The 24,027-nt window shown below is 45.6% G+C and overlaps 1 protein-coding gene across 1 annotated transcript in view; it reads right to left on the reverse strand.

Annotated features, from left to right (window-relative positions):
- Positions 1 to 3,659: 3,659 nt before the first annotated feature.
- LOC126993875 (nephrin-like) overlaps positions 3,660 to 24,027 on the reverse strand; it is a 28,697-nt gene continuing 8,329 nt past the window's right edge. The window contains exons 5-25 of the mRNA XM_050853011.1: positions 23,550 to 23,702; positions 22,857 to 23,033; positions 22,080 to 22,382; positions 21,759 to 21,878; positions 21,145 to 21,339; positions 20,234 to 20,345; positions 19,863 to 20,038; positions 19,357 to 19,543; positions 18,214 to 18,326; positions 17,593 to 17,695; positions 17,358 to 17,509; positions 16,569 to 16,683; positions 16,262 to 16,407; positions 15,813 to 15,988; positions 14,790 to 14,954; positions 14,019 to 14,132; positions 13,500 to 13,644; positions 12,961 to 13,119; positions 12,392 to 12,543; positions 8,296 to 11,970; positions 3,660 to 3,955 (exon numbers count right to left, since the gene is read on the reverse strand). Coding sequence (XP_050708968.1) covers positions 9,535 to 11,970; positions 12,392 to 12,543; positions 12,961 to 13,119; positions 13,500 to 13,644; positions 14,019 to 14,132; positions 14,790 to 14,954; positions 15,813 to 15,988; positions 16,262 to 16,407; positions 16,569 to 16,683; positions 17,358 to 17,509; positions 17,593 to 17,695; positions 18,214 to 18,326; positions 19,357 to 19,543; positions 19,863 to 20,038; positions 20,234 to 20,345; positions 21,145 to 21,339; positions 21,759 to 21,878; positions 22,080 to 22,382; positions 22,857 to 23,033; positions 23,550 to 23,702 — 5,399 coding nt within the window. The 3' untranslated portion in view covers positions 3,660 to 3,955; positions 8,296 to 9,534. The remainder of the gene's footprint in view (positions 3,956 to 8,295; positions 11,971 to 12,391; positions 12,544 to 12,960; positions 13,120 to 13,499; positions 13,645 to 14,018; positions 14,133 to 14,789; positions 14,955 to 15,812; positions 15,989 to 16,261; positions 16,408 to 16,568; positions 16,684 to 17,357; positions 17,510 to 17,592; positions 17,696 to 18,213; positions 18,327 to 19,356; positions 19,544 to 19,862; positions 20,039 to 20,233; positions 20,346 to 21,144; positions 21,340 to 21,758; positions 21,879 to 22,079; positions 22,383 to 22,856; positions 23,034 to 23,549; positions 23,703 to 24,027) is intronic.

Below are 24,027 nucleotides of genomic sequence, written 5' to 3' on the forward strand. Positions count from 1 at the left end.
GTTTGTTAATCAGTACTGACAGAAGTAAGAGGTTTTCTTAAGGTTCTTACCGCCTATACAGGGAGGACGTAGGATTTATTATACAGTATACTACCTTCCTAGAGTCGGCATGATGTAGTGATCGTAGGGTTGTTGATCATTCCTGGCAAGGCAGACCGAAGGGTTGGTTTCTTCAGGATCTGACTGACTACAAAGAGGATACATGATGTGTTATACAGTATATTATCTACCCGTACTCGGCATGAGTAGTGAGCTCCGTAGGGTTGTTTGTCAAGCATTCCTGACAAAAAGAAGTTTTCCAAAGGTTCTTTCTAACTATATATAATATTTTTTTACGGTACAGGAGGCAGTCTAAGGAAGAGAATAGTTGTGTATATATATATATATATATATATATATATATATATATATATATATATATATATATATATATATATATATATATATATATATATATATATATATATATATATGCATCAGTGTCCTCAAACGTCGTTTTCAATTGTCTCTGGCAGCAGCAGAGAGTAGCGCGACATTGTTTTTTTCTCATCCACACATGCACATAACATACGCCATACCCTTATATGTATATTTTTGACTGATAAAAGTTAATCTTTTTTTCGGGCATCAGTCTTATTTTCACTGCACTGTGTTTACCATTTTTTCCCTTGGACTGCCTCTCTGGACCTCTAAGGTATACACACACACATACAAAGAAGAGGCTGTATGGTGGCGTTCAGCATACACGATCTTCCTAGAGTCGGCATGAGTAGTGTTCCGTAGGGTCGCTCCTGGCCACCTCGAGTCGTTACCAAACACTGTAACCGTAATACTAAGACTACTACTCCTAGCCACGTAACGCAGCGCTGTGCCGGCGGAACGGCTCGCCCTACAGCGGTCACTCGGTTATCCGGAACGGCGGCTCGGCAGCTCCAGGCGCGTCTCGTGGCTTCCTGGTGGTGCACTGGTTCATTCATTGATGTATGTAAAGATTCGTTCATGTATATAGATTTTTTGCCATGAAGGGAACTAATTGATTGTATCTGTATATAAATTGCTTGTGATGCTTATGCATCATGTATGACGTTGAGGTTGTGATAAGGTTGCAGAATACGTCATGTATAGGCCATTTCATATCATCTAACAGAATGCTAGTCGGCACACCGAGGAAGGGCGCCGACAGCAGGGCTTGGCAGCCCGCACCACGTGGCGCCGCGGCCGTGCACCCGCGGCCGCCTAACGAAAACCTTCCTGCCGCGGCCTGACCGCTGCGTCACGGAGCCACTCTACTCTCAGAGGGGAGAACAATCTCCAAAGCTGCTTGACAATGTTTGTTATACAACCTTGTTCACATTTAACAGAAAATAGTCGCAGTAGAAAAAAAGGGGTGGAGACAAAACAGGTGGAGATCAATTTCAGAATGAGCATAATGACCTCACCACTGCCTTCAGCATCTCCTCAGCTTCCCTCCCGCGCCGTGACGATCAGCTAACACGTACAAATGTTTTATGTAATTTTTGAGGCGGGTCCAGACGGTAAGGAGACGAAAAGTGCTGAATTCTGCGCCTTAGAGAGAACTCCGAAACAGCGAGGTTAATTCCAGGATAATAAATAATAATTTCCCTTTTGAGATAAGTCATAGAAGCAATAGGAACGGAATGTTTCACACTTCTTTGGCAGGTTGCCTGTTGGCGATAGGCGGAGAAACAGGACGCGAGGCACTCCACAGGTCAGCCAGTGTTCTGCCTCCCTGATCAGTAACGGCTTGGCAGTGCGGGGAAGGCGTTCGTTGTTAGCCCACAGTAGGTGTACAGTATTACTTCCGAGTTTAGTTTTCCTTTTGTTGGTAAGGAGAAGCCGAGTTCAATTAACAGAGTGACCTTTGTAAAGAATTGTTGCATTACGTTAGGGTTACAAGTTACAAATTATATACCTACGTTACGATATCGACGCTGAGGGACGTTCGTGAAGCATCGGACGTTGTATACTAGTCACGAGTTTATATTTTATCAGCAACGGAGTTTATGGCTGATTCTAAATGACAGGACCGCATTGTTCTGAGGAAGTCTCGACTTTCATTAAGATTAATCTTCCCCGTCTGCCTGACAACCTGAGGGATTACAGTGTAGCCCCTCTGAACTATAAAAGTAACCCAGCCCCGACAGGTGGAAGGCGAGAGTCGACACTTTACTCAGATGAGGTCCTATTGCTCAGGATGGCCCGTATTATTTGTGTCCATGAGGCTGACAATCAGAGGCTGCCAGGGCCCGCGCGCTCACCCTGACCCGCAGCTGTAGAGGCGCAGGTTGGGGTCAGCGCGGGTTCAGTGTTTACGTGAGCAGTTTCCAGTTTCCCGGGTATGCCGCCGTGTTAGTGTTGCATCTTCAAGCGTGTGGGTGCACGAGATCAGATGAAGTGCTATTCTGTGGTATACAATTTCAGGACAGGCTGTGCTCACCAAGGGGAGAGGAGTGTGGCCAACGCAGGGCATTCATTCAACAAAAAGAAAAAAATATTTGTATGGGGTAGACTCACAATTCATCCGTCACGCGAGTCTGTGACCGTGAATGATCCGAGGAAAATTTTCTTAACGAATATGGTGAGTCAAGAAAAGGAATGTCCTCTTTAGTCGAGTAGATTCTGGAGGACATTATTTTCTTACTCTCCTCCATATTTATTCAAGAAAAACTTTGCCACGCCACACCATTAACGGTTATAAACTCGCGTATAGATGAATTGTGTTAGTCTAGAGCTAATACAAATAATGTAAGTAAACGAATGAGATGTTCTCTATTCTCCTCTGCAGTGTACCTAAATGCAGCTTTTGGTTGAATAGGTATGACTAAAGTAAAATTGTGGTATACCAGTTAAGGATAGGCTGATACGACTTTATTCACTCCAGAAAAATTTACTTGTACAGGCTAGACTATAGTTCTACAGACGAATGTTCACTGACTACGTGAATTTGACCGTAAATCATCCGAGGATGTCCCTCGGATCATTCACGGTCAAACTCACGTAGTCAGTGAATGATCCGTGGAATAGTCTAGCCCGTTGAAGTCATATTTTATGAGAGTAAGTTTACATAGTCCAGACTACTGTTCCGACTGCGCCGTGTATGTAAACGCAGGTTTTTGGTTGAATAATTCATTTACTGTTCTGTGTCACTACTAATTGTAGGTTTTGTAAATGCTGTGTTTGTTGTAAAGTCCATTAAAATTTATCATCGCACTTGGGTGACTATTCATAAACCACTAGGGACAGTTAGTACCAACCCATTTAAAAAAAATTACCACTTTGAATGGTAGGCCTTTTCTCAGCACTACACTCACTATTCTGTGAATGTGCTAGTCATCTTTATCGCTCAATGCTTCCAGTTTAGTGGAACAAAGCAATCCTAACCGCGACCGGTGCATCCTACAGCTGTGATGGCTGCATCTGTCGAGTTGCTGCAGTCTATCCTCATCCTTTTGGGGGCCGTACATTATAATTAACCAGTTTCTTGCTTACTACTCCGCTATAGAGCCCTCCCAATCATTGCTTTGACCTTTACTTATAGTAGTGCAGCAGAGATTATTAAAGTTAGCATAAAAGTAAATTTCTTTGGTAATATTTATTAAAAATGTACTTTGTTTAACAGAGCTACTCTACTACTCTAACACACATTATCAATACTTCGCGGAGCGTCCGTAGACAGACTAGACGCTTCCTCAGAAAGAAAGAAAAAAAAAAAAAAAACAATGGGAGTTCCTCGAACTCTTATAAACACTCGCAGCTCAATACCAGCAACAGCCAGCACACAAGTCTTACACACACCGTGACAAGTAACCAGTACGTCCTACGAAGTGGATGCAGCAGGTCAGTGAAGCCCCCCCAGCAGAGCAGCTTTAGACTCCGCCACAGCACCGCCCGCCCACGCGAGGCCGACCACAGCAACAACCATGGGCCACGGTACCTCATGGAAGAAAGGTTGGGAAGAAAATAGATATTCATACACGACAGTTCAGGCAATAAGGAAAATAACTTTACAATGTATCTTCCCGCTGTGATGATTAACCCTGTCCATAAATTAAATCAGTCCTATTTACTTGTTAAACTCTGGGCAAAGTACTGCCCAATGGAATATTTGAGTCTCAATGCTTACTAATTACCATGGTTTAATGAATACTTTGACAAATTGTTATAATTTAAGTTAAACTTCATTAAAAACCTGGGAACAGCAAACTCAGATCTAGGTTTTTAGTACAATCAAAAGCATAAAAAGGACTTTACCACTTAATACAATCTGCACCGAACTATTACCATATTAAAATTACGCGGCCAGAGACCGGGCTATATAAAGTAAATTCATAACTGTGGAGGAAGAAAAATCATTTAAATTTAAATGAGTACGACTAAAAATCCAGGAATAGCAAACTCTGATCGATCTAGGTTTTCAGTAAATGAGTTATGACTAAAAATCAAGGAATAGCAAACTCGGATCGATCTAGGTTTTCAGTACAATAGGAGAACAAAAATGACTACCACTCAATACAACCTGCACCGAACTACTAGCATATTCAAATTACGCGGCCAGAGATCGGGCTATATAAAGGAAATTCCATAACTTGAGGAAACTCAAGAAATCATTTAAAGCGTTATAATGACTAGTTAAAGAGCAATAGTAATACTGCCACAAATATTTCTCCAGACCTTATCACACGAGCCCACACTGTAACACCAAACTTTCCACCATTCACACTTCCACGGGCTCCTCACATCCACACCACGTCACTAAACCCTCGCGGCGGTCACGTCACGCACACCCACCAATAAGAAGTCACTCCAACCAACAGCCGGAACAACAAATCAATGAAAACGAGCACCACGTACCGCTCCACCGCCAGGCACCACCACCACCACTTCAGTCATTACCCCGTTAAAGTCACCGCCATAATACGCATCCATATAACTCCACGCACGCCTATAGCCATAATACGCATCCATATAACTCCACGCACGCCTATACCCATTCCAACTGCTTTTCTTATCATCACCACCAACTTTGGACATTCATACAAACCCAACATCACCACACACATTTACCTCATTTAGAATCATCCATTGAACCACCACAAACATCCCTAAGCGCCAATTCGTCTGTTATTCACCACACCACCACCACCACGGCAGGACACATCACCACCAGAGCCACACACTAACCACACACCGTCCACAACAACGCATAAATCAAGGGAGTATCCAAAGGCACACACAAACCTAACCTCACACACCCTCGCCCTCGGTAACCTCACACAACCCCTCTCTCACAACCTCCCCCTTACACAAATCACACAGCCAGAGCCACTCACCCAACACACTCACCCGCGGCCAACGTCCAGTAGAATGAACGGCGTACCTTCCTTCATCCCTCTCCTCACCTTCCCTGCCCCGCCTCCACCTGTATCCCTCACCCTCACCCCCACCCTACCCCCTTGTTTCCTCTTAACAGCCCACCCACCCCTCTCCACCTACCAGCAATTACATTTTTCCCTCTCCTCACCTTCTCTGTCTCCCTTGTCCCTCCTCCCTCTCCACTTTCTGCCCTCCATTCCCACCCTTGCTTCCTCTTAACAGCCGTCTTCAACCCCCTCCCTCTGCCTACCACCACCACCACTACCCAAACGACCATTCAATGTAACTATACCTGGATAATTTGGCTCTAAGGAATAATAACAGTTTATCAAGTCATTCTATTGACATTAACATTGCTTACGGGTATTAGTACTTGCCAGTGGAGACGGTAAAGAACGCCTAAAGTTAAAAAAGTGAATAAACATCGAAGTAAATGAAGAAATGATGAATGAACGACTGAATAATTAAACAAGTGAATAAGTAAGTAGAGTCTGAGCGATGGAACGACCCTTGCACACGCGAATGAACATAAGAACATAAGAACGTAAGGAGTCTGCAAGAGGCCGGTTGGTTATAGGAAGTGGAACAATTTCAATACGGTAACAAATTAATGAACTACTTGAATATAGAATGATTGATAGGAACCTGAATATGAAAAAAAATGTAAAAGTGCCCTACAATACCTAGTTAAATATGAGTTACTCTTCTAATAATTTTGCTCGTATTACTGAAAGCTCTTTAAGTACAGCCCCATTAACTGCTGAATTATGGCTTGGAAAGGAAAGGAAGGAGGTGGAGAGGTGGGGAATGGAGGAAGAAAAAATGGTTAGGGAGAGAAACGAGGGAGACAAAGAGAGAGGGAGAGAACGGTCATAACTTAGGAGCTAGAAATAGATAAATAAAAGGAAATACTTGAGCTGAGTTAGGAGAGAGGAGGAGAAAGTATTGGCATAGGAGGAAAAGGTAAAAAAATGAAGTGATAGAAATGAAAGAATATGAAAAGGATTGGGATGGGAATGGAAAAGGAAAAAAAGAGCTAGAGATAGTTGACTAAAAGGAAATACTTGAGCTGAGATGAGAGAGAGGAGGAGAAAGTATTGGCTTGGAAGGAAAAGGTAAAAAAAAAAAAGTGATAGAAATGCAGGAATAAGAAAAAGATTTGAGATGAGAAAGGAAGAGAAAAAGAAAGGGAGGGAGGGAAAGGAGGAAGCTGAGGACGTAGAAATGGAGGAATAAGAGAAAGATATATATGGGAAAGGAAAGAAGACAAAGAGAAGGAAAGGGAAAGGGCAGAACTTAAGAGGTAGAAATAAGAGGAATAAGGGAAAGATTAGGATGGGAAAGGAAAGAGGAAGATAAAGAGGAAGTTAAGTTTTATATATTTTCTAAGGTGAGTACTAAATAAGAGTGCATGAATTAAGATGGGATAAGAAAGAGGAAGAGGAAGAGGAAGAGGAAAAGTCAAGTCTAGTCTATATTCAAAGGTAAGTACTAAATAAGAGTGTATGAATTAGGATGGGATAAGAGGAAGAGGAAGAGGAAAATTGGTCTAGCATATTTTCGAAGTTAAGTACCAAATAAGAGTTTATAAATTAGGATGGGATAAAAAAAAAGAGGAAGAGGAAGAAAAAGGCCCCGTTCACACTGTCGACGAACCATTAAAAAAGTAACTCATGTTTAACTAGGTATTGAAGGGCACTTTAACATTCTTCTCATATGCAGGTTCCTATCAATTAATCATTCTATATTCAAGTAGGTCATTAACTTGTTACCGTATTGAAGTTGTTCCGCTTCCTATAACCTTTCGCGTGTGCAGGGATCGTTCCATCGCTCAGACTCTACTTACTTATTCACTTGTTTAATTATTCAGTCGTTCATTCAGCATTTGTTCATTTACTTCGTTGTTTACTCACTTACTTTAACCAGGTAGCTGCGGGGATCATGTTTCTTAAGGGCCCCTCCCTCTAAGCGAGAAAAATTAGAAAAAATCATCACTCACGCAAACCATTTCATAATATATATCAACGCATTTGTGATCAGTTTATGCATCATCTATTTTGGGGGTTTATATCAAGGGAAAAATGTGGCCCGTCGCTGGTACACGGTAAAGCCACAAATTTGGCCCGTCGCTGCTACCGGGTTAACTTTAGGGGTTCTTTACCGTCTCCACTGACAATTATTAATACCCGTAGGCAATGTTAATGTCAATAGAATAACTTGATAAACCCAGCGACTCAGGAGGGTACACGAGGTCTTGGGTGCGAAATGTGAAAGGGTCGCACATAGTCGGAAAGAGGTCTAGAAACGATCGCCGGATACTGAGTCGGTACAGTTTGAAGGGGGTCTAAAAGTCGCTGGGTTGTCGTGGCCCAGAGTCGGCACAGTGTGAACGGAGCCTAAGAGAAAGATTTAAGTTTAGGTTGAGGTGAATACTAAATAAAAGTGTATGGATAAGGATGGGAAAGAAAAGAGTAAGACGACGAGGAAGCTTAAGTCTAGTCTATGAGGTGAGCATAATAGATGAGTGATTGAATTAGCAAACACAAAACCCTTAATTGATTACTTACTTTTTTACAGCAAAGGAGACAGTTCAAGGGCAAAAAAAAAAGGAAACAATAATGAAAAAAAAGCCAGCTACTCACTGCTCCTAATTAGATACTTAGATAGTACATGTGAATGCTTCAAAGAAAGATTAAAGCAAAGAGGAATTTTAAAGTCAGTCTATAAGTTAAGAATTGAATAAGTGTATGAATAAGCAATCACAAAAACCATCAATGCATAACTCACTACTTAGATACACGTGGATGCTGCAAAGAAAGATTAAAGCAAAGAGGAATTTTAAAGTTAGTCTATAAGTTGTATGAATTAGCAAACACACTAAACCATCAATGCATTACTCACTACTGGAGGCTCCGAGTGGATGCTGCAAGGCCTCATCAACCTCATCTGACTCCTTCTGGCACTCGAGGTCACACAAGAAAACGATCGTATATGAAGATTGTTGTGGGGCAGCGTCTGAGGTCCAAGTCATCCCTGTGTGTCTCAACCGTCCTTCCTTCCTTCCTTCCTTCCTTTAACCCAGTCTGTAGTGTTTTAAGGTGGTATTTTGGGGTCTATTCTTCTCTTCTTGGTTGTTTCTGCTTTTTTGTGGCTTTCTGAGGTCCAAGTCATCCCTGTGTGTCTCAACCGTCCGTCCTTCCTTCCTTCCTTCCTTTCTTCCTTGCTTTATCCCAGTCTGTAGTGTTTTAAGGTGGTATTTTGGGGTTTATTCTTCTCTTCTTGGTTGTTATTCTTTCTTGTGGCTCTGGTTAAGCTTCCTCGACCTTCTTCACTTCACCTCCCTTGTTTCATCCTGTTCAGTAGGGCTTTGGGGAATCTGCTTTGTGATCATTTGTTTTTTCTGGAGTCCTTCTTTTTTGTTGTACTTTCTAATCCAGCTTCCTCCTTTTCATCTCACTGTTCAATGCACTCCACACCCTGACCCCTCCTCACTTCACCTTCTTCCTCACTTCCTCCCATTTCAGTGTTTCAGGGTATCTGCTTTGTGTTAATTTGTTTCTTCATTCCTTCTTTCTTGTTCAGCTTCCTCCCTCTTCTTATCTCACTGTTCAATGCACTCCACACCCTGACCCCTCCTCATTTCACCTTCCTCACTTCTCTCATTCCAGTGTTTCAGGGTATCTGCTTTGTAATCATTTGTTTCTTCTGGAGTTCATAATTCTTTCTTGTGCCATCTGATTTAGCTTCCTCTCTTCTTGTCTCTCTGCTTGATGCTCTCCAAACCTTCACAATCTGTTTTGCACTCCCATGAAAGTAATTGTTTGGTATGTCTTAGTTGGTTCTCAGTATCAGTACATCCCATAATGATTAAGATAATAAACATGGAACACTGACACTTTGAAGGCTCTGATGAGGATGAGGAAAGATTATTAATACCATTCAGGGGTCAGTCAGTGTGGCCTTCTCTGTGCTCTGGTAAAATTCATCTGAAGACAAAATGTGTAAGTCTTGAGTTCACCAAAGCCAATGTACACTCAAAGAGTCTACCTCCTCTGAGCTTTCTTTCTCTTTTAATCTTTAGTGTGTCATGGATCTAGTAAACCAAACATATTTCTTTATACCGAACACACTCAGAGCATCTCACATCTTGCCTGAAGCGCCCTGCCACAAGAAGTCATCAGGGAACCGTGCGCGGCGCCTGTGGGTGAGCGGCGAGCTGGTGGCGATGGGGGAGTTGACCGAGGCGAACTGTGTGGCCATGCTGCTTACACTCTGGGTGCTCTGTTCCACCTGATAGTTGTCCGTCTGAATGGCAACCTGTCGACGCACTGTGCTAGGGGAGCCGGATGCCTTAACAATGTCCCTGAACCTCTTTTTGCTCTCATGGCTTTTTGCTTCACTGACAGACCTCGGTGGTGGCAGGTGAGACAAGGCCTGTTCTTTGTCCTGCATTTGGGGAGCTTCAGGCACCACAAATGATGTTGAAATTTCCTCCGGTGATAACTGGCGAGCAGCTGTGTTGGTTGGCGGTCGAGGCAACGGCTGGACCAGTGTGGGATGCGACGGAGGGAAGGAAGGGAGCTGCCGAGGCTTCTTGGGCCGAGGTGGAGTTGGCGGAAGGTTGTACCGACCTGCGTTTGATGGAGGAAGTGAAGTGAGTTGGAGAGAATTAAGCTGCCCTAAGGAGAATGCAGCTTGTGGGGTGCTGAAGTGGAGTTCTGGGGAGGTGAGGTCGGGCACACTTGATTTAGGAGACAGCGGTGAGGGTCTTGGATTCTTGTGGGAGACTGGTGAAGGCGTTTGTGCTCGGCGGCTGATGACAACATGGCCTGGTGACTGGTTCTGCTGCTGCCTCTGTGGTGTGTGAGGCAAGCCCTGGTGTGGGGGGTTAGACTGGTGTCCAACTTGTGAGTCTGGTGACGAGTGAGCTTTGTAACTCCTGGGTGTGCTGGTGACCTGGTTTTGGTGTGACCTAGTGGGTGTGAGCGGAGGGTGGTGACCGTGGCCGCCAGCTGGTGACTCTGGCGGTGCCTTGTGATACTCCCGATACTGAACTGGTGATTCCGAGTGTCTCTGTATAACTCTGGTTGGTGACTCTCCTGGTTGCTGTCTAGACCTGGCTGCTGACTGGGAAGGAACCAAGTTACTCATCTCCCTGCTTGGTGACTTTAAGATTCCCTCATGTTCTGCAAGCCTGTGTGGTGACTCTGAATTTCTCCTCATCACACTCCTGGCTGAGGATGGTGACTCAGTGCTGATGTGGTGAACAGTTCGGACGGGTGACTCAGATGGCGCCCGGTACTGACGTCTTATTATCTCTGGTGACTCAGGACTCACGTGGTGGACGACTCTGACTGGTGATGCTCGACTCATATGCTGACTCGTTCTGCCTGGTGAGTCCTGCCTCGTGTGGTGAGTCACTCTTACAGGCAACTCTGATGCTGTCCTTTGATGCCTGACGCTTGGTGGTGATCCCGGGGCACCATCACCCTGTTGTGGAATGGTTGGTGAGTACGAGACTGCCCTTACCTGCCTGGGCTTGATGGGTGGCTCAGGTGGCTGGTGGATCATCCTTGCCCTGGTGGGGGAGGCGGAGTGCACGCGATGTTGCTGCATGTGGCCTGGTGATGTTGCGGGCGGCCAGTAATCAAGAGCTGCTGGTGACGGTATTGTATTGGTGTTCTTGGGTGGTGGAGGAGGACCTGGTGCGTGCTGGATATCTTGCTGCTGGTGAGGGATTCGTGACTCTTGCATCATGTGGGTTGACGTCTGAAGTCCCTCTTGTACGTGTGAGAATGGAATGGGTGGTGCAGGTCGAGTGTTCCTGATGACCTGATACTCCGAGCTGGTGGTGGTGTCGTCCGAGGTGAACAGCTCTTCATCTACCTGTGCTGGGCTTGCCTGGTGGTAGTTGTATTCCTGGGCCTGGCCAGATGCACTCTCAGGCTCTATAGTGTCTCCTGTACAGTTGTCTAAGTTAATGTACTCAAGGCTCTTACTCGATTCCTCTTCAGTGTTTCTTTGCTGGGCTGCTTCTCTGCTCTGGAAGTACTGCTTGACCTCACTGTTCAGCTGGTGTAGACTGACCTGTGCTCTCTGGTGCTCTGGAAGGTGTAAGGGTTTCTCTGGAGCTGTTCTGGGAGGTGGCTCAGGGATATTGTCCTCACAGAAGATTGCCGTTTGTGTGCTTTCCCGTGAGGAGTCTGAAAGCTGTACTTGGTCATTGTTAGCATGTCTGGATCTAGAGGCAATGATCTTCTCTTGGTTATGCGCCACAAGGAGGGAGCACGCCTCAGGGACACTTGGCGATGGAGTGGTTTGCTTTCTCTGCTTTGAGGTTTTGCTGTTCTCAGGCGCCAAGACCTGCAGAGGGTGTGAGCCGCTCTTGTTGTTGTGCTGGTGGAAGGGAGGCGGTCGTGGTATTTTCCCGTTATGCATAAACGCTGAGCTGCTCTTCTGAGGACCTTTTGTGTGCTTGCTGAACTTCCCGACATGGGCGATCTTGTTCCGATGGGCTGAAGGGGAGGGCAAGGGGATCACATTGGCCAGCCTGTTCCTGCCTGGCCTCAAACGACCCTGGAAAATATGATACAGTTACAGAATCAAGTTTGGCCTAAAGAAATCATCATTGCCATCGTCACTTTTCATATTCCAAGCAAAGTAAAAGGTCCACAGGCTCAGACACAGGAGAAGAACTACAGTCAGAGTAAAAAAGATTGCACAGAGAAATGGATCATGTCTATTTATTTGCTGGAACACAATGCAATGTAACCCTTTAGCGAGAGAAATTAGTAGCTAGTGTCAGGTCCTCATACCTAACCCTCCAACTATGCATGTGACAAAGACACAAAAGACTGCTTACCCCCTCACACAAAGGGATCAATATGGCACTGCTTTGAAAGATACACAAGTAAAACAAGAGTCAGGATTACCTATTTCAAGTAGATTGCCAGAAAATTAACCAACAAAGTATAATTACAAACAGCCTCTTCCTCACCTTGGACTTTTTACTCCTCTGGCAGGACAAACTGTCAAGAGCCAGCAGGACTTGGTTGTGTGGGTGGTGGAGGTGGTGGTGGTGGCGGTGGTCAGCGTTGGCGGTGATGCTGCTCAGTGCGTTGGCTGAGCTGGCTTTGGCAGGGTGGACGCCTGAGGGACAAGGAGGGGGTAATGTACATGAGGACTCATTTCTTTTCAGAGCAATTCATGTGAGTAATTTTACTGGTAAGTTACCCACTGGAGGGCTGATGCTGGTTATGCTTAAAGACAAAAATCAAAAGTTTGTGATGGAGCACATCACAAGTTTTAAGGTTGAGAAAAAAATTTACATAATAAGCCACGGCTTTATCCATGTATAATTTTATTTAAAATTGGTGATTACTCTTTTTATATGATGCTTCAACTGCTGCCTTTTACAACCTACTCTTTTTAAATTTCTCTTAAGTGTGTGTGTGTGAGTGTGAAAGATGCTTTCCCATCTTAGTAGTAAGTCTGAGCCCCAATTTATAGTTCCTCTCTTCTCTGTGTAATTTATGTATAATGCCTTTTGCTGCTCCTGCTCCTCACCTCTCAGGGCTGCCCTCTTCTTGGTGCGGTGGTGCACGAAGCAGGCGATGGCGATGGCGTTGAGCACCAGGAGGCCAAACACTGCCATAATGATTGCCAGGAGGAGGAAGCTGGTGACCTGGGAGGCATCCTCACCCCCTCCAACCTCCCCTCCTCCTGCTGGTGAATTAATCAAAGAATTAGAGGAACATACACACACAAGAATTAAATTAATCTGTATTATCAAAGAATGGTTGAATGCTAGCTGTGAACTACCCCTGAGATGACGGATCAATTGATAAGCTGGAAAACCATACACAAAAATCTATCAGCCATCTCAAGAATGACAGAAGAGAGAATGAGTGAAGAGTACAGAAGACTGAAGCAGCGAACTTCATGAATGCCTTATGATTCCTTTTCTTGTATGACAACGCAACAAACTTTCCCAGTGTGGTGAGCATGGCTGATGGCTTGACAGATATTTCATGGGCTACTCAGAGGGCTGGTTATCAAAGTTCAAAGGTCCCTCTAGAGTTGGGAAAATATATGTCTGAGCTCACCCAGCGTAGTGATGATGACGGGCGGCGTGACATAGTCTGAGTGGCCTTGGTTGTTCTTGGCCTGGGCGGTGAGGCTGTACTCCACGTCAGGCGTAAGGCCGCCCACCTCAGTGCTGGTGCTGCTGCCGTCAGGGACCTCCTCATACTGGGGAAGGCAGCAGACATTAAGGGCTGCTTTCACAGTCGTTTTGTTTGTATTAAGAAATGCCTGTTAAATTCCTTACTCAGACAAAGACTGACCCACACAAGCCTTGAATTATAAAGCCAAAAAAATAAATGGCAGTTTTGCCTCGATCCCTACCCTTCCTCTACTTGACGAAGGATGTGACGATGAAATATTAACAGGCAAGAAGAATGACAGGCAATGAAGCAGTTCTCACTCTCCCCCTTGACTGTCCTGGCTTAAAACATTTATGAATATCGGCCCATGATCTGTAGACCCACTCCATGTGCTCCTTGCCTTGGTTGAATTCAAGGACAAAGATGAAGGGTAAACTGTGAGTCAGACTTATGCCACACCTGGTAGTAGCGAGTGCCAGTGGGGCGATACCTGACGGTGTAGCCCACAGGACGGCTGCCCTCCAGGTTTGGGGTCCAGCCCAGCACCACAGACACATTGCTCACGCTGATAACCTGCGAGGAACGGAAACTGTATGGAAGCTCCTCTGGACGTACAGTGACTCATACTGTTTAGCATCTGTTATTTTCCTGCAAATTCTATCTGAAACCCAACTCAAACACCAGCAAAACATTTCCTCTCTTTGAAACATATGATGACGCCCACAGTGAAGGGGGCTTACCTGGGGAGTGCTGTGTCCCCATGAAGGGTGAAGAAAAATCAAATAGAATAAAAGTAAAGTAATCTTGTGGTGCAGTGTGTTTGTTAATAAATAAACCCTTTTAATCACAAGGTGTAGAATACTGAAGAATAGTAACAGTGACAGATGACAAGTATGATTATAGTAACATTAACACTGTAGTAATATAAAGGTCAAAACTTAACCCGGTAGCAGCGACAGGCCAAATTTGTGGCTTTACTGTGTAGCAGTGATGGGCCAAATTTGTGCCATGATATACGTAAACCCCCAAAAATAGATGATACATAAACTGATCACAAATGGTTTGATATATATTATGAAATGGTTTGTGTGAGTTACGATTTTTCTCATTTTTCTTGCTTAGAGGGACCAATAAGAAACATGATCCCTCGCTGCTAACAGGTTAAGGAATTAGCGATAGCAAAAGAGACCCTGTGCCAGACTCAGTGCATGTCACCAGTAACAATCTCACTGTGAGGTTGGTGGGCGGGAGGGGCCGTGAGGGGGGCTGGAGGGTGAGGGCGGTGGAGCCTGAGCCGAGGGGGTTGGTGGCGGAGCAGTGGTAAGGCCGGTAGTCCTGCAGGGATACGTTGGACACCTCCAGCACCGAGGACCAGGTCACCAGGCCGTCCACCTCCTGCACCACGGGTATTGTTAGACATGTTCGCTTCTCACATCAGCTATTTCTAAAGGTCAAAGAGGGGGTCAGTCGGGTTCTAATGAGTGTTTCTTCAGGTTCATGTTACAGAAGAAGGGGCAAACTACCACCAGGGTCACACAACTACTCTTGGAAATGCCCAGAACTCCTTCAAAAGCCTTGTCAAATATGTGTTCTTGGGCAGTGAAATGTCTTACAATACGATCCCTGGTATTCTTAGACAGTTCCGCCTCTCACATCAACTATTTCCAAAGGCCAAAAATGAGATCAGTCGAGTTCTAATGAGTGTTTTTTGTAGGTTCATGCCACAGAAGAAGGGTCAAACTACCACTAGGGTCAATAAACTACCCCTGGAAATGCCCGAAACTCCTACGAAAGCCTTGTCAAATATGTAGGCAAGGGCACCGGAGTGTTTAAGAATACGGTCCAGGGGGTCAAGCACCGTTGCTAGATTATCGTACTCAGAGCCTCGTATTTACCGGTTTCTGAGCCATAGCTATTGCCAAAAAGCACCAATAATTAACCATTTTAACGATAACTATATATGAAGGCAGTTATTGGGGTCGAGGAGGCAGCTTTTGGGTCGGAAATCGGCAAACATGAGGTTGAGTACGACAATCTGGCAACGTTGGGGTCAAGGCCAATAAGAGTCCTTCTTTTTTCACACATGCTGACCTCTTTCTTTACCTACAAGATAAAATAAATGAGAGAACTGACGGAATCATACACAAAGCTTTCCTTCACATATGTATGACAGAAAATAAAGAAGGAAAAGAAACACAAACTGTCCTTCCCTCCTCAGATATCACAAAACAGAGCATAAAAACTTGGACTCACTGTTGGCTGATGGATGAGGTATTTGTTGCTGTTGTAGATCTTCTCTCCCTCGTCCGTGGTCCAGAGGAAGGTGGGTGACGGGGCTGCCCTCACCTGGCACACCAGCCGACCCCTTCCCCCCAGCGAGGCCCAGGAGCCCTTCACTGTGTTCCCCTCCTCAGCTATTGTCACTGGCTCTGAGGGAGGAAGGGAAAACTATGTGGCAACCAGCTGACTGTATGAAGTGGATATTAACCCTCGTATGTGGAAGACCATCGCTGAAAACACATTATATTCACAGCTTTTGTTACTGGCACTGAAGGAAGCCAAACTGTGGAAGTCGAGCTAACTACCATACAAATATACTTATGCAATGTTAATCTAATGTGCAAGTTGAGCCACAAAGTCTATATTTTCAGTCTCTATCCAGCAATATACAGACAGCCAGAAGAGAAGGTCATCATTCTTACGTGTGACGATCAGCTTGGTGGGCACTGGCTGGGGGGGTGACGGAAGGCTGCCTGATGCCTGACACGTGTAGAGCCCCGTGTCCTTCCTCTGAGCCGAGCGCAGCACCAGTCGGGCCACACCCACGCCCGACCCCACGCTCTGGTTCCTGCCGGCGATGCAGTGTTTAATGACAGCAAAACAGACATCAAAAAAAGGATTTGATAAGCATTTCCCAGACTCCCTGCTAAAGATTACCATTATCATAGAAGGAAAATTACAAAAATGAGTCTTGAAAGAGAGGAAAAGGAGGAGTCCATAGTGTCTCACCCTGCCATCCATGTGAGGGAGGGTAAGGGGTTGCCTGAGGCTGAGCAGCGGATGTCCACCGCCTCTCCTTCATCCACCATCACTTTGTCTGGGGCCATCACCCTGTCTGGTGCATCTGAGGGGAAAAACAAGAGATACACAATACACTGAAGAGAACCAATGGTGTTTATAATAGCCATGACAACTGATGCTACCAAATCATCTCCTTCCATGATAAATTAGTGATACGAGGCAGTAATTGCAGTCCAGTATAAAGAGAAATCAGGTGTTGAACTTGATTTCTGATAAGATTTTGCTCAAAGTCAAGTCCAAAAAAATCAATGATACCCTCTGACACATGCCAATGGTAGAAATAAATTGTTTAAACATAAATTTCCTCCTGCCTATGACTTGACCTCTATCAAGAAGAGTGTATCAAGACACCTCTCCATCCGAAATTGACCTCTCGTTTGGCCACTCTATACTTATCGCTATATGAGAACAACAGTTGGTGGGCTGTTTGTTTTTTTACATCTTCTTTTTGTTGCCCTTGAGTTGCTCTCTGTGCTGTAAAAAAAGAAAAGAAAAGAAAAGAAAAAAAGATGCCATTTTCATAGACTATCTACTACCACAAGGCTGCAACTGACTGGGTTGTAAGGAAAACCAGGTAAGTTCTATCAACAGAACTGACCCACCCAAAAAGTTATCTGGGAGGCTGAAGGAATATGGTCTCTTGGTAAACAAACCCTAATTATCAAAAGAATGCATTAATTAGTCAACACAAAAGTCCTTCTCATAACAATTACTCACACTGCACGTTGAGGAAGAAGGAGGTGTTGATGGCCCCGCGCTGGCTGTAGGCGCTGATGGAGTAGTTCCCGGCCATGCTCCTCACGGCAGACCCTAGACGCAGTGCTCCTCCCGCCCCCACGAGGGTCTCCTCCCCGCGCCGCCACCAGTACCTGCCAGGGAGGGAAGGCGGTGAGGGACAATGCAACATGCCACTTCTCTATGGGATATGTTTGGCAGAGTCACGGCCCCTTACCTGACGGGTCCGGGGTTGGCCGAGGCGCTGGCAGTGATGGAGACGTCTTCGCCCTCCCACACATCCACTTGCTGCAGCGGCTTTTCTCGCCACACAGGAGCGTCTGTGGGGAGGGGAGAGGTAGTTTCCAATCAATACCATTTATGTATTAAAATATGTACGAGTATAATGCTCCTGAGTGCTGAGAATCGAACCCAAGCCCACAGAATGAAGATGGGGCAGCATACCATAGGACCCCAAAAGTTAAAAAGACAAGTACTCGCCTTATGCTGCCATGATACAGAGATTAGTGATAAAAAAATGATATTAACATAGGGTGAACATTGATTTGACAGTCACTAGAGCAGACTAATAGAGTTACTCACTATCCACATCTGAGCATATCAAGTTATCCTTTTTTCCAATGCTATGTTGGAGAGACAAAATTACTTGTCAAAAGTGTAATGCGTGGAACAGAGAAACAAATAATACTAATAAATGAGTTGTGAGAGAGTTGTGAAATCGTAAGTAGTATACTGAAGATTCTTGTAATATGGTAACCACTTTATTTCGCGGGGAATAGAGAAACAAATAATACAAATAAATGAGTTTCTATAAATGTGTCTTTAAGTGGGTACTCACGCAGGACATTCAGGACAAAGCTCTTATGCAGGGATGAGCCGAAGCCGTTATCCGCCTCACACGACAGGCGCCTCTCGTGGTCCAGGGCCTGCACCACCATCACCACCTCAGACCTGCACCACCAGCCCCATTACCATCATCTCATGTAGCACAATATGAACGCTAAATATAAATCATGAAAAAAATGTGAAATTGGAGGGATACGCTAAAACTGTGCATGAACTTGGTGCTCATTTCTGTCATATTAACCCGGTAGCAGCAATGGGCCAAATTTGTGGCTTTACCGTGTACCAGCGATGGGCCAAATTTGTGGCTTTACCGTGTACCAGTGACGGGCCAAATTTGTGGCTTTACCATGTACCAGCGACGAGCCAAATTTGTGGCTTTACCGTGTACCAGTGACGGGCCAAATTTGTGGCTTTACCATGTACCAGCGACGGGCCAAATTTGTGGCTTTACCATGTACCAGCAACGAGCCAAATTTGTGGCTTTACCATGTACCAGCGACGAGCCAAATTTGTGGCTTTACCATGTACCAGCGACGGGCCAAATTTGTGGCTTTACCATGTACCAGCGACGGGCCAAATTTGTGGCTTTACCGTGTACCAGTGACGGGCCAAATTTTTACCATGATATAAACCCCCCCAAAATAGATGATGCATAAACTGATCACAAATGTGTTGATATTTATTACGAAATGGTTTGTGTGAGTGATGATTTTTTCTCATTAATTCGCATAGAGGGGCATTTAAGAAGCATGATCCCCGCAGCTACCGGGTTAATACTATCTTGTAATTATCAGAGGTTTAGGTTTGGTGGTCACGAAAGTATATATAAAAGAAAAGCAGAGACATTGGCGATAAAGCTACTCAGGTACACACACTACACTCATACCCACACACAGAAGTATAATATTAATAAAAAAAATACCATCAGTAAAACTATTAGGGCCACCAACTCTTTTTAGGAGCAGTGAGTAACAGGCTTTTTTTCACATTTGTTACCTTTTTTTTTATGCCCTTGAACCGACTCTGCTGTAAAAACAAAACAAAAACAAAAAAAAATGTTATCAGCTATAAGAGCAGTTATTCCTTCAATCAATCAATCTTTCAAGCATTTCCTCTTTCAAAGCTTCATTCCCACCTCGTACTTGTGCCCCCAAAGGCTGCCGGGGCGGTGGTGGTGGTGGCCATGGGGGGCGGTGAGCCTTGGGACGTCCAGGTGAGATTAGCGGGGGGGTTGCTGGACGAGGTGAGGCAGGTGAGAGTAACCTGGGACCCCTCCTGTGCCACCTCAGGCTCTAGAGAACCCATCAGCTCCCTGGGTGGAACTGGGGAGGGGGAGGCAAGGTGTAATGACCATGTATTTACCTAGTTGTAGTTTTACAGGGCCTGGGCTTACGCTCATGAAACAATAACAATGGACTAAGAAAATCCAAGCCACCCAACTTTATAATTAACGAGGCTTGCCCCCCTGGCCCCTCCCCAAGGTAAAACGTTTATGAAAATGCATTATAATATTAATTCTTTCACGTGCTAAATTACTACGAATATTGGTTTGGAGTGGTGATCCTTAAGATTAACCTAGGAAAAAAAATCACTATATTATCGAGAGGTGAAATTTTTAATATTTTTGGGGGGGTCACTTACACAGGACGGAGAGCCAGGTGGAGGTGACCTTTGGCTTGGTGCTGGCCGGGCTGACCACCTCACACTTGATCTCTGAGTCGTTGTCCGGCGGGTTGACCCTCACCCTGCCCCGGGCCTGGGTGATGGCCGGGGTGTGCTCCAGCCGGGACGCCACGATCCTCCCGCCGTGGTAGATCCTGAACCACACACAGTATAAGCCACAGGTGTATTAATACTTCAAATAGATTTTTTTGATAGATTTACTTTATGCACCCTTCCATTTCGCGTTTCCTACTTATTGCTCTTCTGTTGTCATGTCTTTTACTAACCTTCAAACCTCCCGGAAAGTGGTGAAACGGTAAGAAATAAGCATGATAACGCTGGCTTCTCACCTGATGGAGGTCTGCGGCAGGCTGTTTGGGCTGGCGCAGGTCACCGCCACGGAGCTGCCCGCCACCACCGGCTGCAGCACCTCGCCGCCCAGCACGGGGGCACCGGCTGGCTCTAGGGGGAGACACTCATGAGGATCTGCACGAAAATAAACTGTACCATAATGAGTAAACAGTGTTCAACCAGTGACCACCATGTTTATGACCACCGCCTGAACATGGAGCACGTGTCAAGTCGAGCAGAGCCCCGCCACCTGGTGCTTCGGTGGTGTGTGTTTGCTTACTAATACGGAGGCTGTAGGATATTATTATCATCATTATCATCAGTAGTAGTAGGCTAGTAGTAGTCATAGCACTGTGATCCGTCCTCCAAATGTTCGTATTTAGTAACAAAACAACACAAGAGTTAGCTACGAAAAATTTCCAGCAGCTTTCTGGAGCGAACGTAACAATTTCTGTGTTATGCACAATGTTTACGTTGGCTACGCGTATCAGTTCAACATTTTCAGAATCTCGGGAAATCTCCTGCCACATTTAGCATCCAAAGCCTTATCAGAAGAATGGTTTTCAGCAAGATTTTCACTAAATTGTCACCAACTTTTCGATGTCCATAAGACAAACATTGTGTTACAGGCGGAACGTTGCCTAGATAGCGACGTGGAAAAGTCTACGGGGTGATCCAGCCATGTTTACATTACTCAAAAGAAGCCTGACAAATTGCCAAGGCGCCAAAGGAACATACACGTAGTTTGATTAGAAAATAATTTCGCGGGACTTCTTTGGTGATAATGATCAATTAGAAAAATATTCCCGAACAAAAAACAAAAACTCCAGAAAAAGTCAAGGTCTATGAGAGAAAATGTGCTACTGAAAAAATAAAAAGATGGTACAGTGAGTGGTGAGGGAGCACTGACTGACGAGGGTGATGAGGAGCGTGTGGTGAGGCGCCTGCCGCAGGGACTGGTGGCTGGCCCCACACTCCACCGACAGCTGGCGCGGCGCCTGGCCCTGCCACGGCCCCTCCACCTGCCACACCAGCCTGGAGGAGGTCACCCAACCCCCGGAAGGCGCCTGCTTCACCACAGCGTTGGCCGAAGACACTTCCTCCCCTGAAAGAAGTTGCAGTGGAGTTGATCTAGGAAATGCGTTACCTTCGACAAACTGTAAAACTTATGATATCCAAATAGGCCTTCTTAATGTTTAATAGATACGACAGTCCATCCACTTTGGTAGTCTCTTGAAAATGTATTTATATGCTCCATCATGGCAGATAATACTTTTTATATACATACGGTGGACCTTCCAATTATATAATGTTTCTAATGATCTAATTTTTTCTTATTTTTAACCTTATATATCGACATGCTTTGCCCTGTGTCCTGATGCCAGCAATGTTTAATTCCTATACGCATAATTTAGCAAGGAGCATTTAGCAAAGTTTTGAAAATTGCTTGGAATAGGAAACGTTAAGTTCCTAATTTTTTTTGAGGAAATATGACATTTCCTTTCGCCAACTGCCACCACTCACCGTTGACGCGCCACGTGATGGAAGACGGCGGGCTTGAGGGCGACGTCTCGCAGCGCAGCGCCACGGACTGGCCCTCCTCAGCCCGCGCCGGCCCGCTCACCCGCACCGCCGTCGGCCCATCTGTGGCACACAATGCAGGTCTCATTTATGTGATGATGATACCTTGTCCTATGTGCAAACCTCAAGACACTCATGACGGTGATAAAGTTTAAGTGTTTGCTGCACTTCCCACGACCATTATTGATTCTGTCAGTGATACGAATTTGCACATAGAAAAAATAAAACACATTAACGATGATGACGGGAGATTGCAGCACTCACAGTAGACAGAGAGCGAGATGTTAGCAGTGAGCGGCAGGTGCAGGAGGTCGCTGGCAGCCCTGCACTCAAGCACCACACCGTCGTCAGCCTCCGTCGCCAGCAGATCGAGTGTGTTGACGGTGAGGACGCCTTGCTCCTGCACTACTGATGTGTAGGAGTCGTCGAAGAGGCGGCCAGCACGGTACCAGATGAGGGAGGGGCGAGGGTTGCCTCCTGGACAGGTGCAGGTCAGGTTCCTTCGCTCCCCCGCCCGCAGCGTGTCCCCCTCTGCCAGGCCCCTGATGGAGGGCGGCCCCGGCGGGTCTGGCGGAGCGATGAGTAAGTCGGGTGAGCTCCTGTACCATCTCGGTGTAAGTTGCTGCATAATATTATAGTATTCTTTTATGGTCTACTACTACTAACAGCTACTTGTACGATATCTGTTCTTTTTGTACTGCATTTCATCGATGGGATCAGTAAGCGATGTATCTGTCTATCTATCTGTTTCTCTTAGTACAGGGGAATAAATTCAATATGTTTTAGTCTAAGCATAAAGATGATTTAAAGTTACATAGCTTGCTTGCTGAGTGATAGCTACGTTTGTCTGTTTGTGTTTGTTTATTTATTTATTTTTATTTTTATTTTTTATTTTTATTTTATTCATTATTATTATTATTATTATTATTATTATTATTATTATTATTATTATTATTATTTTTTTTTTTTTTTTTTTTGTGTGTGTGTGTGTGTTCCCTCTACTTGTCGCTGCCTCGTTATCAGTCTGACGCGGACACTCACGCAGGACAGAGAGCGTCACGGAGGTGGCCAGCGCCCCGCCGCCCTCCAGGCCCGGGTGCAGCACGCGGCATATGACCCGCGCCCCGTCGTCCTGAGTGCGGGGCTGCAGCGTGACCTTGCTCCGCACACTCCATCTGTGAGGCACCACCGACCGCACCACCTGGGAGTCCACCTGGTCTGGGGAGAAACAATGCTGCAGTACTGAGGCCGGATTCATCAAACCACTTACGAGACTTGTTGTTGGTAAGTCTTCTGGTAACTTCATCATCTAGGAACGCTCTTGATCTTAAGGCGACTCCAATGGCAATGAAAGAAGTGTCGACCAGGCCAGTACTTCATTCATTGTCATCGGAGCAGCCGAAACACAAGGATCATTCGTAGAGGACAGATTTACTTAAAGATTTACCAACGACCGGTCTTGTAGTGGCTTGATGAATCCGGCCCCTGGGCTGTAGGGGTGAATCATGTGCTGAACGATCTTTATTCACTTATTTGTAAAGCTGCCTTGGGATTGACTTCTCTGCTCTACCTTTTAATCTTAAGAAACTCAAGAAAATATCAATCACACTAACCTTAGGACGAATACTGATAACAAACTATCTATTTAACGAACTATTTAGGGGCGAACATCGTCATAGTATAATACAGTTCCTTATAGGGTTCCATGATTGCACCAGCCCTGCCTGAACCCACCTTTCGGGAGCTGCTTCTCGTCCAGGTACCAGAGGAGGGTTGGCGGCGGGCGCGCGTCAGCCACACGGCAGCGGAGGGTGAGCGAGGCGCCGGCCACCACCTCCACAGCCGAGCCGTCACTCTGGCCCACGAGGCTGATGCCGCGGGGGGGAACTGGCCATGGGGAGAGAAGGGAAGGGGGTCCGGCTTAGTCTTAAGACCTGACATTTATTTCCTAACTTGGCAAGCAATGTTTTCCTGGAAAGTTGGAAAGTTTTGCTTAGTCGGCGCAACATCTGTGGTCATATGCCGGAGAGAGACAGAAGGGGGAAGGAATTATAGGAGAGCAGAACAGATCCCAGGAGACGGGACACAACCACCGATTAATACCTGGTACCCATTCACTGCTGGGTAGACAGGGGCGTAGGGTATCGGAAAAGCCGCCAAATTTTTTCCACTCCGCCCGGGAATCGAACCCGGGCTCTCTCGGTCGTGAGCA

This window comes from Eriocheir sinensis, unplaced genomic scaffold (genome assembly GCF_024679095.1).
Source record: "Eriocheir sinensis breed Jianghai 21 unplaced genomic scaffold, ASM2467909v1 Scaffold694, whole genome shotgun sequence".
NCBI lineage: Eukaryota > Metazoa > Arthropoda > Malacostraca > Decapoda > Varunidae > Eriocheir > Eriocheir sinensis.